General features: G+C 42.1%; 1 protein-coding gene and 1 long non-coding RNA gene across 17 annotated transcripts in view; one reads left to right on the top strand and one right to left on the bottom strand.

Annotated features, from left to right (window-relative positions):
- Positions 1–14,985, top strand: part of RABGAP1L (RAB GTPase activating protein 1 like) — a 729,489-nt gene that overhangs the window by 703,022 nt on the left and 11,482 nt on the right. For all 14 annotated transcript variants that reach the window (XM_049112262.1, XM_049112263.1, XM_025430245.3 and 11 more), the window contains 3 exons: positions 2,830–2,940; positions 8,782–8,886; positions 11,918–12,001. In XM_049112262.1, the coding sequence (XP_048968219.1) occupies positions 2,830–2,940; positions 8,782–8,886; positions 11,918–12,001 (300 nt within the window). The remainder of the gene's footprint in view (positions 1–2,829; positions 2,941–8,781; positions 8,887–11,917; positions 12,002–14,985) is intronic.
- The window catches only part of LOC112648583 (uncharacterized), a 29,214-nt gene continuing 18,393 nt past the window's right edge, over positions 4,165–14,985 (bottom strand). For all 3 annotated transcript variants that reach the window (XR_007411906.1, XR_007411907.1, XR_004817248.2), the window contains 2 exons: positions 11,231–11,603; positions 4,165–9,608 (listed from right to left, as the gene is read on the bottom strand). This is a non-coding gene — a long non-coding RNA (uncharacterized LOC112648583). The remainder of the gene's footprint in view (positions 9,609–11,230; positions 11,604–14,985) is intronic.

Below are 14,985 nucleotides of genomic sequence, written 5' to 3'. Positions count from 1 at the left end.
CGTGGTAACGGCACGTTTCCAGTCAGCACGTCAGCCGAGCTCACGTCTCTTCCTTAGATGCTGTCACCCACCAGGCGTTTATCTCCCGGCAACAGTGAAGTAGCCACCTGGTGCATCTTTAAAGGACTCGGAACAAAGTGCTTTTCACGTGTACTTCGCCTGTAGGTTATTTTAACTCCCTGGCAAGTGTGTGTCACTGTCACCTGAAAACCCGGTAGCTGCGACATTGTCACTTGTGCTAAATGACTAAGTAATGGCTGAGGGGACTGTACCTTGGAGTCCCGCAAGGAGTTTCCGGAGGACTCGGACACATGATTCAGGAGCAGGGGCTGGAGGAGCGTCCCCATGGGCCCCTGTGAAAGGATTCGGCGCGAGGGAGGCTAATCGCTTCCCTGCCCAAGCAGCCTGCGCGTGAACCGCGTGTGCTGGAGCCGAGCCGGGTGCTGCGCCTGGTTCCCGGCCGGGAGGAGGAGATTGGAAACGTTTGTGAAACTTTCTTTTTATATATATTTCTAGTTTTCAACAAGTATGTAAGTTGTTGCACGAGAAGGAGTAATAAAAGACCGACTCTCTTGCCCCGGCTAGAGTTTGGGTTGCTCCAGCAAAGATGAGAGATTTAGCTTGGGGCCCTGGCTGTTTGGCGTAGACACATGCATGTATCTGGGCGCCTGCTGTTAGGATACTCCTGTGGGAGGTCGGCACGTCCGCAGATTGAGGGGACAGACAGCCCGATGGGGAGCGGCGTGCCCCTCCAAGTATGGACAGTGTCTTTTCAGGAACATCTGGGAAAGAGTTCCTGGCAAGACCACCCCTTGAGGGGTTACATAGTATGAAGGTTCAGCCTGATTTCGGGTAGAATATGAGCTTCTAAAAGGAGTGATTTTAAGAAAAAGCTTCAACGTTGGCGTTTTATCCTTTTCAATGGAATTGAATGGCTTTTAATTTTTTTAAACATTTTAAACACGTATTCTGTATTTATTGTTGAAAACTTAGAAACACTTTGAAAGTACAAAGACAACAATAAAAATCACCCACTGCCTGCTATTCATGTTATTTGTTATGAAAACGAGACTTTCTAGTTACTTGTCTTTTTTTTTTTTTCTCTATGAAGTGGCTGAAGCATTTCTTTGATCGTTAGATATTTTTCACTTATATTTTAACACTGCATGGAATTCTATCGTGAATTTATTTAAAAGTATTTAAGAGATTTTGAACCTTTTTTTTCTTTTTCAGTAGATTTCTTTTTTTTAAAAAAATATTTTATTTATTTCTTCATGAGAGACACAGAGAGAGAGAGGCAGAGGGAGAAGCAGGCTCCATGCAGGGAACCTGACACGGGACTCGATCCCGGGACTCCAGGATCACACCCCAGCCGAAGGCAGGCGCTAAACCGCTGAGCCACCCAGGGATCCCCAGTAGATTTCTTTTTCAAAAATGTTTTGGCATTCCCCAACTGTCCCAGTCTTTCTCTTCCAGAAGAGAAGACAGAAATAGACTCTGTTGGCTGGTTCTGGTCAAAGCACAGGTTCAACCTTTGGCTTCTGTTAGGGGAGCCTCTGCCTCCGTGAAAGTCTTAGGCTCTGTCCTTACCATTGGTTTCTTAGCCCTTCTTTAAAAAACAAAAAGAAAAAAAAAAAAAAAAGAAGAACTTAGGCCTTTTTTTTTTTTTTTTTCCCACATAAGCAACCCTAGGTTGTTTTATGGAAGATAAAAAAGATAAAAGTCCTTTCACCCCACACGTTACACTGTGATATACTATCTTCCAGGGCATAGATTTGTCTTCTGGTTGTGTAGCACTGCTTCGTCTGAGTTTCTGCCAGCCTTGCAGAACACACTGTTAGGAATGTAAATCTGAAAAACAGGAAGGCCTCATCATGTTGAAGTCTTTCCTGTCAGCTCTCTTTGAATCTATCACTGCTAACAGTAGCAAAAAAAAAAAGAAAAAAGAAAAAAAGTACTTTTGATACTTTGTAATGGAAGACAGTAAATTGCTATTCTGAAAATCAATGTGAATGTACACAGTTCATAATGTTTAGTTCAAAGGGGGCCTTTCTTCCTAAGAATGTGACTTGGTTCTTTCACCGTAAGACTTTGTTTCAGATTTTTCCTGGACGTTCAGGAGGAAAAAACCAGCTCAGTAATTTCTTTTAATTTGTTTTTGTTAAAAAAAAAAAAAAAAAAAAACAAGCAAACATGTCAGAAGGATTGTTGCTCTTACTAATACAAAAATTGGTGTTCAGAAAAGTATTTTTACCCCAAGAATGAAAATGTCCATTGATAGCAAAAGTCACGAACCCACATTATCCTGATTCTTGGCTTAGTGCTCTTAATTAAATAGATTCAATTAATTTGAACTCTGATACTGGAAAAACAATTTGAAGAGATGTCTAGTGGCTTCCCCCCATTTCATGCCGTCTATGTAGTGCAGTTCCCCTGGAGGTTCAGAGTGGGATTGTTGTGCGTGTTTCAAACAAAGGGTGGCCCATGTCTGTGTTCTAGGTGAAAATGCCACAGGATGGGGGAGATGTTGGAAATTTTTCCTTTTGTGGCACCTTTTTTTTTTAAAAAAAGAAGCCTTTTAAGTGCAGCCTGTGGGGGACAGTTTTAAGTTTCACTGGGTCTAGAGAACCGCACCCGCACCGCTGGCTTAACTCACTATTGTTTCCCAGACAGCAGTCCTGCCTTCCTGTGCCACTTGCGCCTTCTCCTTTTTACACCTTCAAAAGTTCACTTTGTTGTTGTTGCTTGTTCCCCTCACCGGTCCCCTTTGCTTCTGCTGGTTTGTCTCCGCACTAACGCCCCCCTCTGGCTGTCGCTCTCTTCCTGCAGAGGGAGAACCGGAGACTCCAGGAAGCCAGCATGAGGCTGGAACAAGAGAATGATGACCTCGCCCATGAACTAGTCACCAGCAAAATTGCTCTGCGAAATGACTTGGATCAGGTAAACTTGTCATTTGCTGGGTGGAAACCAAACCATGATGACCTCCTCAAGGGCAAGGGCCAAGTGGCTCTCACTGCAGTCCCGCTGTATTGGACACTGACTTGGCTGGATGAATGGGCAGGCAGTGGGCGAGAGGGGACAGCTTTTGGACTGAATCGAGAGGGTGGAAGGCTCAAGCCTTTGCAAATGATTTGGGTTATTTCCAAACAGCATGTGTGACATATTTTTTTATACCTCTAAACTTCTCGGGTGTCTCTTCTCTTCATCTGTACTTTTCCTAAGCCAAGGGCTGCCAGCATAATTACCTGGGAAGATCAATCACCAAGACTCTACTCATGCCACTCTAACAGCGGGAGGCAGTTTACTTTCAGTTCCAGAGAGAATTTGCATCCACAATAAATGTGAAGATTTTAGATGCAGTATGTACATTAAGATATATGTACTGTTGGATAGACAGGCATTCTAGTGGCTAAGAGCCAAGATTGCCAAGGTGTGAATCCTGGCATTACAGTCTGCTCAGCACGTGACCCTGGGCAGTTCTTAACCTGCCTATATGTGTTAAATTGGGTAAAGCCTTTCAACAGTGTGTGTTCAATAAATGTTAGCTGTTGCTAGGAAGACCTGAAATTGTTCAACTTCCCTGGTTCTTTCCAACAGTACAGACAGCTTTAGGACTTCCTATTTTCTGTGTTTTAAAAGATAGTTGGCAATATGGAAAGAGTCTTGGGTGGATTTAAATTATCTCTCTTTTCTGAGTTAACAAGTGAATATTCCCAACAAATGGTGCCAGGGTCAGAAAAAAATGAGACTTAAACTGTTGAATCTGTATTAATGAGACTATGGTGGGGAGTCAGTACTTTAAGGAAAATCTTTTTTCTTTTTCTTCCCTGTAAGGAAAATCTTGTTTTCATGTTAGCTCTCCTAATGGTCTGACTTGCATTTGATTCTGTTATTTCAAATCTTTTATCCACTAATAGTTTTCTTAAGATGGATAACTAAATGAGAAGGAGTTTTAAGCAGCTGGACCCTGCAGGGGGATTCGGTGAAGTTCCCTAGAGAGAGTCATACATTGCAGTTGTACAGGGAATGTACTTGGTGTTACTGATCAAAGCCTTTCAAAGGATTAAAAAATAAAGAGATGGAATGTCTACTGAATACCTACTATGCACCAAAGACTATATTTAGCAATTTTATAAGCATCATCTCATTTAATCTTGCTCATGATTCCACCAAGCAAGTATTATTTTAATCTTACATTTAATAAATGAGGAAAATGACATATATACTCTGACTTGGAAGCTATTCTAACAAAAGTAGAAATCTGGTCAAGAATATGTATGCAAGATTATTTACTGCTTAGAAGTAGTAAATACGTGTACAAGATTGTTTACTACAAAAATAATGTGCACAAGATTGTGTTACTTAGAAGAATAAAAAGTAGAAATAATGTATATGCCCAATAGAAGGGGAGAATAAAAGAATATCTGTAAAATGTCTTTTTGGAATCATTTTTAGAAACAATGGGAAGATGATGTTATAATAATATTTTTGTAAAACCTATAAATTTATCTGTATATAATTCTTACATATAAATTGCAAGGGATATGGCTGGCAAAGGGCCATTATGTAGGAAAGGACGCTGAAATGTACTTTAAAATAAAAAAAGCCTACAAGGAAATCCATCAAAATATTAATACTAGATATCTCTGGGCGACGAGAGTCAAATCTAATTTTTTGGTTCATTTTTATACATTTTTTTCAATTATTCTGTCTTTTATAAGGAGACCACAAATTCTTAACCGCTCTTGGTTTAGTAATAATATGTATTATACCATTTTAATAATCAGAAAAACTATTTTTAAAATGTTGTGCCACCAAGAAAATCCATTTTCTGGATCAATCTGGAAAGACTGCTGCATGAGTACTCCTGAAATAATTGATTATTGACTACCTGGGTAGACAGCTCATGGAGATTCTAGGTACTAGTCCCTGAAGAAAAGATTCCTTCATTCTTTCATTTTTGCCTCTTTCTCTTATTTCCTCCCTTTATACCTCTCTTTTTTAAAAAGTAAGAAAGACCTGGCCCCTGCCTTTTGAAGCTTATTATCTAGGTCAAAGAATAAAATTATCTATTTCTTGCATATCTCCTCTGAACATCTGATTTTGCAGTTTCTGCCTGACTGAGGTTTGTTTGCCTATAAAGAAGCTGTCCCTGTGCTTTGGGCATCATGCCCCCCAGCCAGCCAGGAAGGGCACCAAGAAAGTTCCAGCTCTGCCTGCCTTCACCCAGTCCACCCTGTACTTTTCCATTGCCACTTCTATCAAAATCAGATCTCTTAATTAAAACAGCAAAACTTTGGCAAACATTAAACAAACGTGAAAGCAGATTGTATTCAAGACAATATTTAAAGCAAACAAGAACTAATTAGGTAATTAGGTACTCTTTCAAAATGAATTATTCCTTACCCTCATCATGTGACTGCTGGCTTCGGGCTTCCTGGGCACCAGAGGCTCTTAATTATTCTCTTTGACAGAGCCTTCTGCTTTGACAACTCGCCCTCCCTCAGACTCTTAAAATAAGGACTTTGCAGTGATTAACAATGTAAAAAGATACAACATCTCCATTTCAGTTTCTGTAGCTAGCTACCTTCTAGCCTTTCTGGTCCTTTCTTGTTTCCAAGGAACAAACAGAAGAAACACAACCAGTACTTTCCCACTAATGACGCTGCCTGGTCCTAACCATAGCAAGTTCTGCGTTAGAGCAGAAACTCCATGTAATGAGTGACAGAGTCTTCAGTTTGGTTTTAAATTGAACTGGCTTGGCTAGTTCTTCTAGTTCTTTGAGAAACCATTTCTGACAGATCCTCATCCCTGATGTGAGAGCTGAATCCTTTGATCAGGTTATCGGTTGATTCATGATGGAATCACAAAAGGCAGTGCTTTTTCCTCTTATGTGTTTGTCATAGGAGCTTTAGGTAGCAATTACAAGTCTCCGTATCAATAAGGTGTTATAAGATATTGGTAACTGATGGGGTGGCTCATTCAGTTGGGTGGTGGACTCTTTTAGGCCAGGTCATGGTCTCAGAGTCCTGAGATTGAGCCCCACATCGGGCTTCTCGCTCAGCAGGGAGTCTGCTTGAGATTCTCTCTCTCCTCCTCCCTTTCCCTCTGCCCCTCCCCTGCTCGCTCACTCGCTTTCTCTCTCTCTCAAATAGATAAAACTTTAAAAAAAAAAAGATGTGATTAGAATTAATAATGACAATGATCTTAACAAATTACGGTGAAGATTTTATAGTTTGAGTTCAAAGATGGAATATGAGTATCTTTATGTGTAGTACTATGTTCCTAGGGATTCATTTAACATGAAAGATGATTTCTAATTAAGTAAGTTATAGAAATTGGGTGTACAAAGACCGAGAAGACTATTTTTAGAAGGAGAACCAAGTTTTTCAGATCTGGTCCTGTCTTGATCAACAGCAGAATCACTCCAACTTAACTGTTTAGCATAAAGGAGAGACTCTGGATGAAGCTTCTAGAAAATTCTGATGCTCCTCCCACATGGGACCCACAGCAATTTTTGCAGGTGTTGGAAATGTTTCTTTAGTGTTCCATAACTATGAAATAACATGTCTAGATGTGGTACACAACTTAAGAAGCTTAAATGTCCAGGTAGCAAAAATTTACAAAAGGCTTAAAATATGGGGTCTCTTTAAGAAACCAAACTTAGGGGATCCCTGGGTGGCTCAGCGGTTTGGCGCCTGCCTTTGGCCCAGGGCGCAATCCTGGAGTCCAGGATCAAGTCCCGCATCGGGCTTCTGGCATGGAGCCTGCTTCTCCCTCCTCCTGTGTCTCTGCCTCTCTCTTTCTCTCTCTGTGTGTGTCTATCGTAAATAAATAAATAAATCTTAAAAAAAAGAAAAAGAAAAAGAAAAAGAAACCAAACTTAGAGAACATTCATTCACTTCAGAGTGGCATGAAGAGAAAGGACTCTTCTCTTCACAAAATGGAAACTTCTGCGAGTACTAGAAGAGAATATTAAATTGTACTTTTCTTTACTAGGAGGGCTGTTGCTCAAATAATTCTGGGGTAGAACCAGTTATAGGGAGCTACATTTGGTTAGATTTTCAAGAGCACTGAAATGATCCATATAGTTATTGGATTCTCTACCCTATCACCTTCCATCAGAGACTTTTGGGGAGCCCCTCCCTGCTTTGACTGCAGTCACCTGACTAGCTCCAGAATTCACTGTTTTGAGTTTCTATAATCTGTATCAGATATCTTACAATTCATGAAAACTTCACTTGCAACATATATTTTACCTACCTCTAATTTTAGGATATTTTTTTGCTATGTAGATTTCCCCCTGCAAAATCTAACATACCAGAACAAATTTTAGAGTCTTTAAAAGGGACTTTTTCATCTTAACTCCACAATAGTTCCAAATTATCTGAAAACAGAGCGATAGCCACTAGAATATGGGACATCAGGAACTCTAGGACAGAACAGAGAAGCCAGAGTGCAGTTTCCCTGCGGACTGCGCTGGCCTGGCCATCTGGACATGTGGGAGATATGGTGAAACACAGGCCACCTGGCCAGTTTTTACGATTACTTGGATAATTTTTCACTGTCGTCAGCCAAGGAAAGCTTCTCCAAATAGCTGCCTCTCCTCTGTGTCTGTGGCTCTCTCTACTGAACTCATCCTGTGGCCCTCTGCCACCTGCACTCCACACGGTGCACTAGGAGAGCCACATCCATTCACTCCCCAAGTGCTTGTGGAGGACCTGATGCTCCCATGCTGGCCTCGGTGCTGGGGAGAGAGGGATGAGCAAAAGAGCTATGGTTCCTTCCTCCCAAAGCAGGAAAGTCTAACAGGCGAGATAAGTAAGTAACACATGTAATCTGTTGTTACAGATTATGCTAAGTGCTATCAAAGGAAATAAGAGAGAGGTCAGCAGAGGAACTCATGTAGATGGGGGTGAGCAACTGATTTAGGTAAGGGTGAGTGGGACAGGGTTCAGGGTCACTTCACTGCGCATGTGGACTTGAAACAGACCTCCAGGGTGAGGTCAGGGTCTAGAGTGTGTAATGGGCATGTGTTCACTAAGTTAAATATAAATATACACACAGTGCTTTCCTATCTAATTGGATTCTATATCCAAGATCTATTCTGTATTCTCTCTGAGCTTTGTCTCGGCCTTTCTAGAAACATGGTCTTTTCTGTTTGGACTCCTGTTCCATACTTCAGTTTTCCCCAAGGCTATCTCTTCCATGGGTTTTTGGTCTTAATTTCTCCTTGCCGTACTCCCTGTCCTGTGTGAGGACCTTCGTGAGCTGTTTTACCTCTGCTGGTCTTTGAATTTTCTCACCTGTTGTCCATGGATCAGCTTGTCTCCTCTCTGAATCCATCCTCATCCCCCGCCCCCACCATGCACTAACAGCTAGAAGCTTCCATGTGAGGCTCCACCCATTCATCCAGTCCATCTACACAGTCTCAGAGTGAGTGCTGTTGTGATGTCTGACAACATGTAAGAAGTATTTAGAAAGATCATGTCATTCACGTCTGAAGTCAGATCATGGCTCTGATCTTAGATGTGTGCCCTAGTCACATTAATTCATCTCTCCAAACTTCACTCTCATTATCTGTAAAATAATTACTGTTGTGAGGATGAGAGATAATGTGTGCCAAGTGCCGGCTGTATACTTGGCATTCGATAAAACAGCTGCCCTCTGGGTGAGCCAGGAGGAGGAAGTGGGTTTTGGTAGTGATGCAGCAATCATAACTAGAGAAAGCACACGCTTTCTTTCTTCACCTTGATGATTGTGATGTTCTCTGATGTGCAGGCGGAAGACAAGGCAGATGTGCTGAATAAGGAGCTCCTCTTGACCAAACAGAGGCTGGTGGAAACCGAAGAGGAGAAGAGGAAACAGGAGGAAGAGACTGCCCAGGTAAGAGGCATAGGTGGGCTTTTCTTTGCACAGGTGTGTCGGCGCGTGGAGTTAATACTCTAAGCATCAAGTAAAATTAAACTTATTCTAAATCAAGGGCAATGTTGAAGCAGGACATGTGAGTAGTGTTGGGTCTTGCCATTTCATTTGGAGGGGGTTAGAAGTAGAGGCAAGACCTGATTTCTACCCTTGAACAGCTTTTAGGAATACGCCTTTACTCAGATATCTAGCAAGAGGGTTAGGTTTTCTCTAAGTTTAGCAATTTGGAATTATGATCCAAGAGCTTTGGCAAATCTGCAGTTTGTGTCCCGTCTCCAAGGTAATTGACTTCAGCGGTAGTTTGAGAGGCCCAGGGAGCAGGAAGCCTGCAGAAATCTCAGCTGGGAGTTGCTCGGTTTTCCTGATTCATGCCTTGGAAGGAGTGTCGGCATTCCTGCCAGAGCTCTCAACCCTTAACTCCCTGGGAGAATGAGAAAGGCAGCCCTTTGGGAACTAGCCTTGAGGTTGGCACCCTCCGGTCTTCACGTGCATTATGAGGATGATGGGCTGGATGACACCATCTGGATGAAAGACAGGAGGGGCCTCTCTACCCTAGGAGTTGAGACTTCTGGTCTTCCTGAGAAGAGCAGGCCGATGTTCTTCACTGATGTTCTCCATCTCTGCCAGTCCCAGCCAGGCATGAGTCACTCACTTATTTTAATGACACCAGGACACCAATAATACTAAATATAAAACAGAACACAAAGCATTTCAAAAACCTGTATCCAAGCAGAAAAAAGTCCACTGAAGTTACTCAGGAAGGCATGTATCATTTAGCACCCTCCGGGACTGACAAATCCGCCCCCCCCTCCGCCCCCGTTTTTAAAACAGATTTTATTTATTCATGAGAGACACAGAGAGACAGAGGCAGAGATAGAAGCAGACTCCATGCAGGAAGCCTGATGCAGGACTCGATCCCGGGACTCCAGGATCATGCCCTGGGCCGAAGACAGGCACTCAAATCGCTGAGCCACCCAGGGATCCCGCCCCCCCCCCCCCCCCACATTTTTAATTGGAAAATGATGATGACTCTTGGCATTTAGTGTGGACCAAGATTTTTTTTTAAACATAGAATTTTTCAGGAGCTGTTTAACCAGTTTGATCTGAGCTTTTTTGAGGGGTTTTGTTTTTCTTTACCTCCTGTCTTTCTTGGGCCCATTCTTTAGGTAAAGAATGAAGCAAATTATTAATTTATTATTTATTATTATTATATTTTATATTACAAAATAATAAATTTTATTATTAGCAAATTAATTTAACCCATGTTTCTTCCCTCCCTTTGTGCATGTGCACATGTGTATTTGCATATGTGTGTATATCCTGTTTTAATTGTTATGGTACCTTTGTGAGGGGAGGGATCTCCCTTCATTTGCCAGATAAGGAAATCATGGTTTAGAGAAACTAAATGACACTAACTCAAAGCCTGTGAGCTTTCTAAGTCTGCCCTGAGGTCTGTGGGGCCTTCTCGTGGGAGGGTGGAGAGGTGTGATTGGCATCCTTAAGTTACATGGCAGAGAATAGAGACTAATATAAATAAATAACTTTGAATCAATAGAACTTATAAATTGATTTTAGGATTTATGGAGCACCTGGGTGGCTCAGTGGTTGAGGATCTGCCTTCAGCTCAGGTCCTTATCCTGGGGTCCTGGGATCAACTCTCACATCAGGCTCTCCCCACAGGGAGCCTGCTTCTCCCTCTGCCTATGTCTCTGCCTCTCTTTGTGTCTCTCATGAATAAATAAATAAAAATTTTAAAAAAGAATATAAAAAACAGGGGCACCTGGGTGGCTCAGTGGTTGAGTGTCTGCATTTTGCCCAGGTCATGATCCCAGGGTCCTGGGATCAAGTTCTGCATCAGGCTCCCCACAGGGAGCCTGCTTCTCCCTCTGTCTATGTCTCTGCCTCTCTCTCTCTGTCCCTCATGAATAAAGAAAATCTTTAAAAAAATAAATAAAAAGAATTCAAGGACACAACAAATAGAAAGAAATTTGAAAGGATTCTAGCTTGATAAGGAGTCCAATCATAAATTGCAATAATTATGAATTAGCGAATACAGAGTCTACCCATTTATAATGTGGGATGCTGCAAAGGAGAATTCAATTTACTCTGGTGATGTACTTAAAGATTAACCAGAGTTGTTTTGTGTTTGTTTGGTCAACAACTTGAAAGAATCGAATTCTTTCCTTCTCTGGTGGCACCTGAGCTTTGTGACTGCCCTACTTTGCTTGCTACCTGGAATTCCCGAGTTGCTGGGCTACTGAAATAAGCGATCATGGTTTAGCACTTCTCTGACTATAGCAAGTACCTGCACTGTGTGGCATGCTGGCTCCTTCGAAAGCCTCTGTTCAGTCCCCAAATCTCCTGACCTCAGAAGGTCTAGACCTGCCTCCTGCTCTTGCTGGCCCCAGGCTCAAAAGCTTCCTGTTCCCACCTTCAGAGGTACCAGCAGTGACAGGAGGAGCTCTGGATGGAAATGCCGAAAATGCTTCTTCAGTCATTGATTATACAGCATTAGGAGAAGACACAACATTGACTTCATGGTTTTTTTTAGACCCTCATAAGAATAAAGATGGCTTCGGGGCGTCCAGCTGGCTCAATCGGTGGAGCAGGAGACTCTCGATCTCCGGACTGTGAGCTCAAGTCCCACCCTATGTGTGGAGATCACTTAAAAATTAAATCTAAGAAAAAAAAAAAAGATGACTTCTTAATGGACACTTATTTAACCTATATAAAATAAGTGGTAAGGATAAGCAGTTGTATAATGGGGTTGTTCATACATCTTATACATTACAGGAAAGAAAGAGATGTCCGTATCCCTGGAGAGGATCAGGCTTTTCGAACGCTCAAGATAGAGCTTCAGTGAGGAGAATTTATACAGTTGTAGTTGCTAATGTCAGCCTTGACCGGATCAGGCCGGCCTGACATATGTGTTTGTTGAAACTCATTAGGGTTTTGACTGAGGCTTGGTGTTTCTCATTCTCTGTCCTTCTAGCTAAAAGAAGTCTTCCGGAAACAGCTGGAGAAGGCAGAGTACGAGATCAAGAAGACCACAGCTATCATTGCTGAGTATAAGCAGGTATCGTGCCACTGCAGTCTGTGTTGCCATAAAAGTGACTATTGTTTCTCTTTGGGGGAGAAAAAACATTTTTGTCTTGGGAGTTTCCAGAACAGTGACTCATTAAATTTGGTGGCTTACTCTCTGCTCTGAAATAAGCAGTGATTGGACGTGCTTGCTGATAATGTGGGAGGCGTAACTGGGCAAAACAGTCTGCTGGCTATTTACAATGTTGGGTAGCTTCAAAGGAACAGGAAAGTTGATTGTGACCATTGGGATCCTGTCTCTGCCCTACTCAGAAGCGGATTTCCAGTAGACCTCACTGCTAACATTTGCCTCTCTGCCAAGGACTAAAGTTTGGTGATTGTATCCAATCAGTATGTCCTTTGCTGTCACATGGCTATGTGGCCTTACCCAACGATGGCCAACACTAGCAGAAAACCTTCTGCTAGAACCTTTGATCCTTTGGTCTCTTAGTGGAGGGCTTCCTCTTCATGAGGACTCCTGGCCCCAACATCAGTGCTCCCAGAAAGCCCTCATTCCAGATAGAGTAGTACTGTCTTACCTCTGCTGCTCATGCTGGGCCACGGCAAGGACTCCACCTTCTGAGAAACCTTTGCATGGACTGCGAAGGTTCCATGTTTCCAGAGTTAATCAAGGCACCATGTATCACCTGCTTTTCCTGAGAACTTCCCTGGGGTCTCCTGCCTCATGTAGGAGTTGGAAGTCTGATTCCTATTCTTTTTTAAAATGTGTTTTACGGCTTAAAAATAAAATGTATGTTCCTCATGGAAAATTGAGAAAGTGTAGAAAAGCACAAAGAAAACACTAACCCCCCCACCCCCGCTTAACCTTGCCAACTAGAAATAATCACTGTAATACACTGAATTTGCTTGCATTGTTGCTGTATACATAAAAATGTCATTTATATTGTTTGTGTTAATTTTTTGCAACTGGTTCACTTCATATATAATGAACATTTTTTCAGAAGGATTTTTCTCTTTCACGGGAAATTGCTTAGAAATAAGGCTTCAGAGCTGTCTTACTTTATGATAATCAATATATGTTTATTTAATACCTGCTATCTGAAACCCTTGATTCCTTAAGGGGAGTAAAAAAGATTAATTCAATTTCTCTCCTTCAGAAGCAGATCTTGTAATGGGGAGGTAATATCTGTGCACAGATAAGAGGAAAGGGAACTTATTGCCCATGGAAAATGAAACCCTTTCTGGAGGAGGGGTAATGTGAGCTGTGCTTCAAAGGTGAGATGAAGTGCGATTTAGGTACGTGGAGGCAGAGGAGGATGATAGAAACGAGGGACAGAGAAAAGCATGCAAAGGCACGGAGGTAGATTAGTGAACACAAACAGTTTTGTTTGTCAAGAGTTTCGAGTACAGTAAAGAAGCAAAGGTGAGTTGGGTCCCAGTTCAAGAAGGGTCTTCAGGTTAGGCAGAGGAGTTTGGATTTTATTCTGTTTACAGTAGGAATATATGAGCAAGAAAGTGGAATGATCAGAGACATACTGTTGGCACTAATCTGTGCCAGTGAGAAATGTGGAACCAAATGGAGACCCACAGGCAAAGATACAGACCAGTAAGAGGCTAACGGCAGAGTCCAGGTGAGAAAATACAGGGCCCTGAACTAAAATTAGTAGTGAAAATGGAGAAGAGGAAGACACAAATACAGTCATTTTTTTGCTAGACAAGGGAAAACACAAGGTGATCCAAGACTGTCACTTTGGGTAACTAGGAGAAGGGATGGTTAGACATTAACCAATCCAAGGAACATTAAAAACCATGTGCTGTGAAACTTGCCATCACTGCAAATGGGTTTTTTCATCACCACATTAGGCCATGGTTGGCCGCCATATGCAGCACTCTTCAAAATAGTAATCCTCAGGACTGTTCTTGAATATTATCTGGCAGGCACTACCAGTAATGTAAAAGGCAACAGACCCATCTGTTGGAAGATAATTAGGATATAAAACATAATCCCAATGCATTCTATAGTTGGAATTGGCTATGATTGGCTTTATTTTGTAATCTTTGGGGTTATTTGAAAGGGTATTTGTTTTGCCAAAATTACTAGGGAGATAACTTCTTTCTCACATTAGCCAGTACAGTCCTATTTATTGTTTCCAGGCTTGGATCTGGAGACACTGGCAACAACTCTATAAGCAGACCTTTGTCTCTAGAGCCATTTTTTAGTAGACTGGGATTTTTTTTCTCTTTTAGTTGAGAGCTATGAGTGGTGGGAGAGGCGGAGGGAGAGGGAGAAGCAGACTCCCTACTGAGCAGGGAGCTCTAAGTGGGGCTTGATCCCAGGACCCTGGGATCATGATGTGAGCTGAAGGCGGATGCCTCTCAAAACAGACATTTAAAAAATCCCAGGGGGGACACCTGGGTGGCTCAGCAGCTGAGTGTTACCTTCAGCCCAGGGTGTGATCCTGGAGACCCAGGATCGAGTCCCACATCAGGCTTCCTGCATGGAGCCTGCCTCTCCCTCTGCCTATGTCTCTGCCTCTCTCTCTCTCTCTCTCTCTCTCTCTCTCTCTCTGTCTTTCATGAATGAATGAATGAATTAATTAATTAAATAAGTAAATAAATAAATAAATAAATAAATAAATAAATAAATGCTAAAATTTTTTTTTTTTTTAAATCCCAGAGGCACTTGGGTGGCTCAGTTGGTTAAGTGTCTACCTTCAGTTCAGGTCATGATCCCAGGATCCTGGGATTGAGACCCCCATCCCTGTAGAGACCCTCCCCTCTTCCCCAGAACTCCCTGCCCAGAGGGGAGTCTGCTTCTCCCTCTCCCTCTGCTCCTCCCTCCCCAGCCCCTGCCTCCCTCCCCCCAAAATTATAAAATATTTTTATGTCTATTTTGATAATAGAGGTAGATCTTTATGTTTTTACTTCAAATTGCATTTTATTTTATTTTTTTCAAATTGCATTTTAAAATTGGACATCTCGTACCTTTTTTTATTCCATTTTTCAAAAATAAAAGAT

The sequence above is a fragment of the Canis lupus genome, chromosome 7 (genome assembly GCF_003254725.2).
Source record: "Canis lupus dingo isolate Sandy chromosome 7, ASM325472v2, whole genome shotgun sequence".
NCBI lineage: Eukaryota > Metazoa > Chordata > Mammalia > Carnivora > Canidae > Canis > Canis lupus.
The sequence above is the reverse complement of the archived record's forward strand: the minus strand, read 5'-3'. Positions and strand labels throughout refer to the sequence as shown.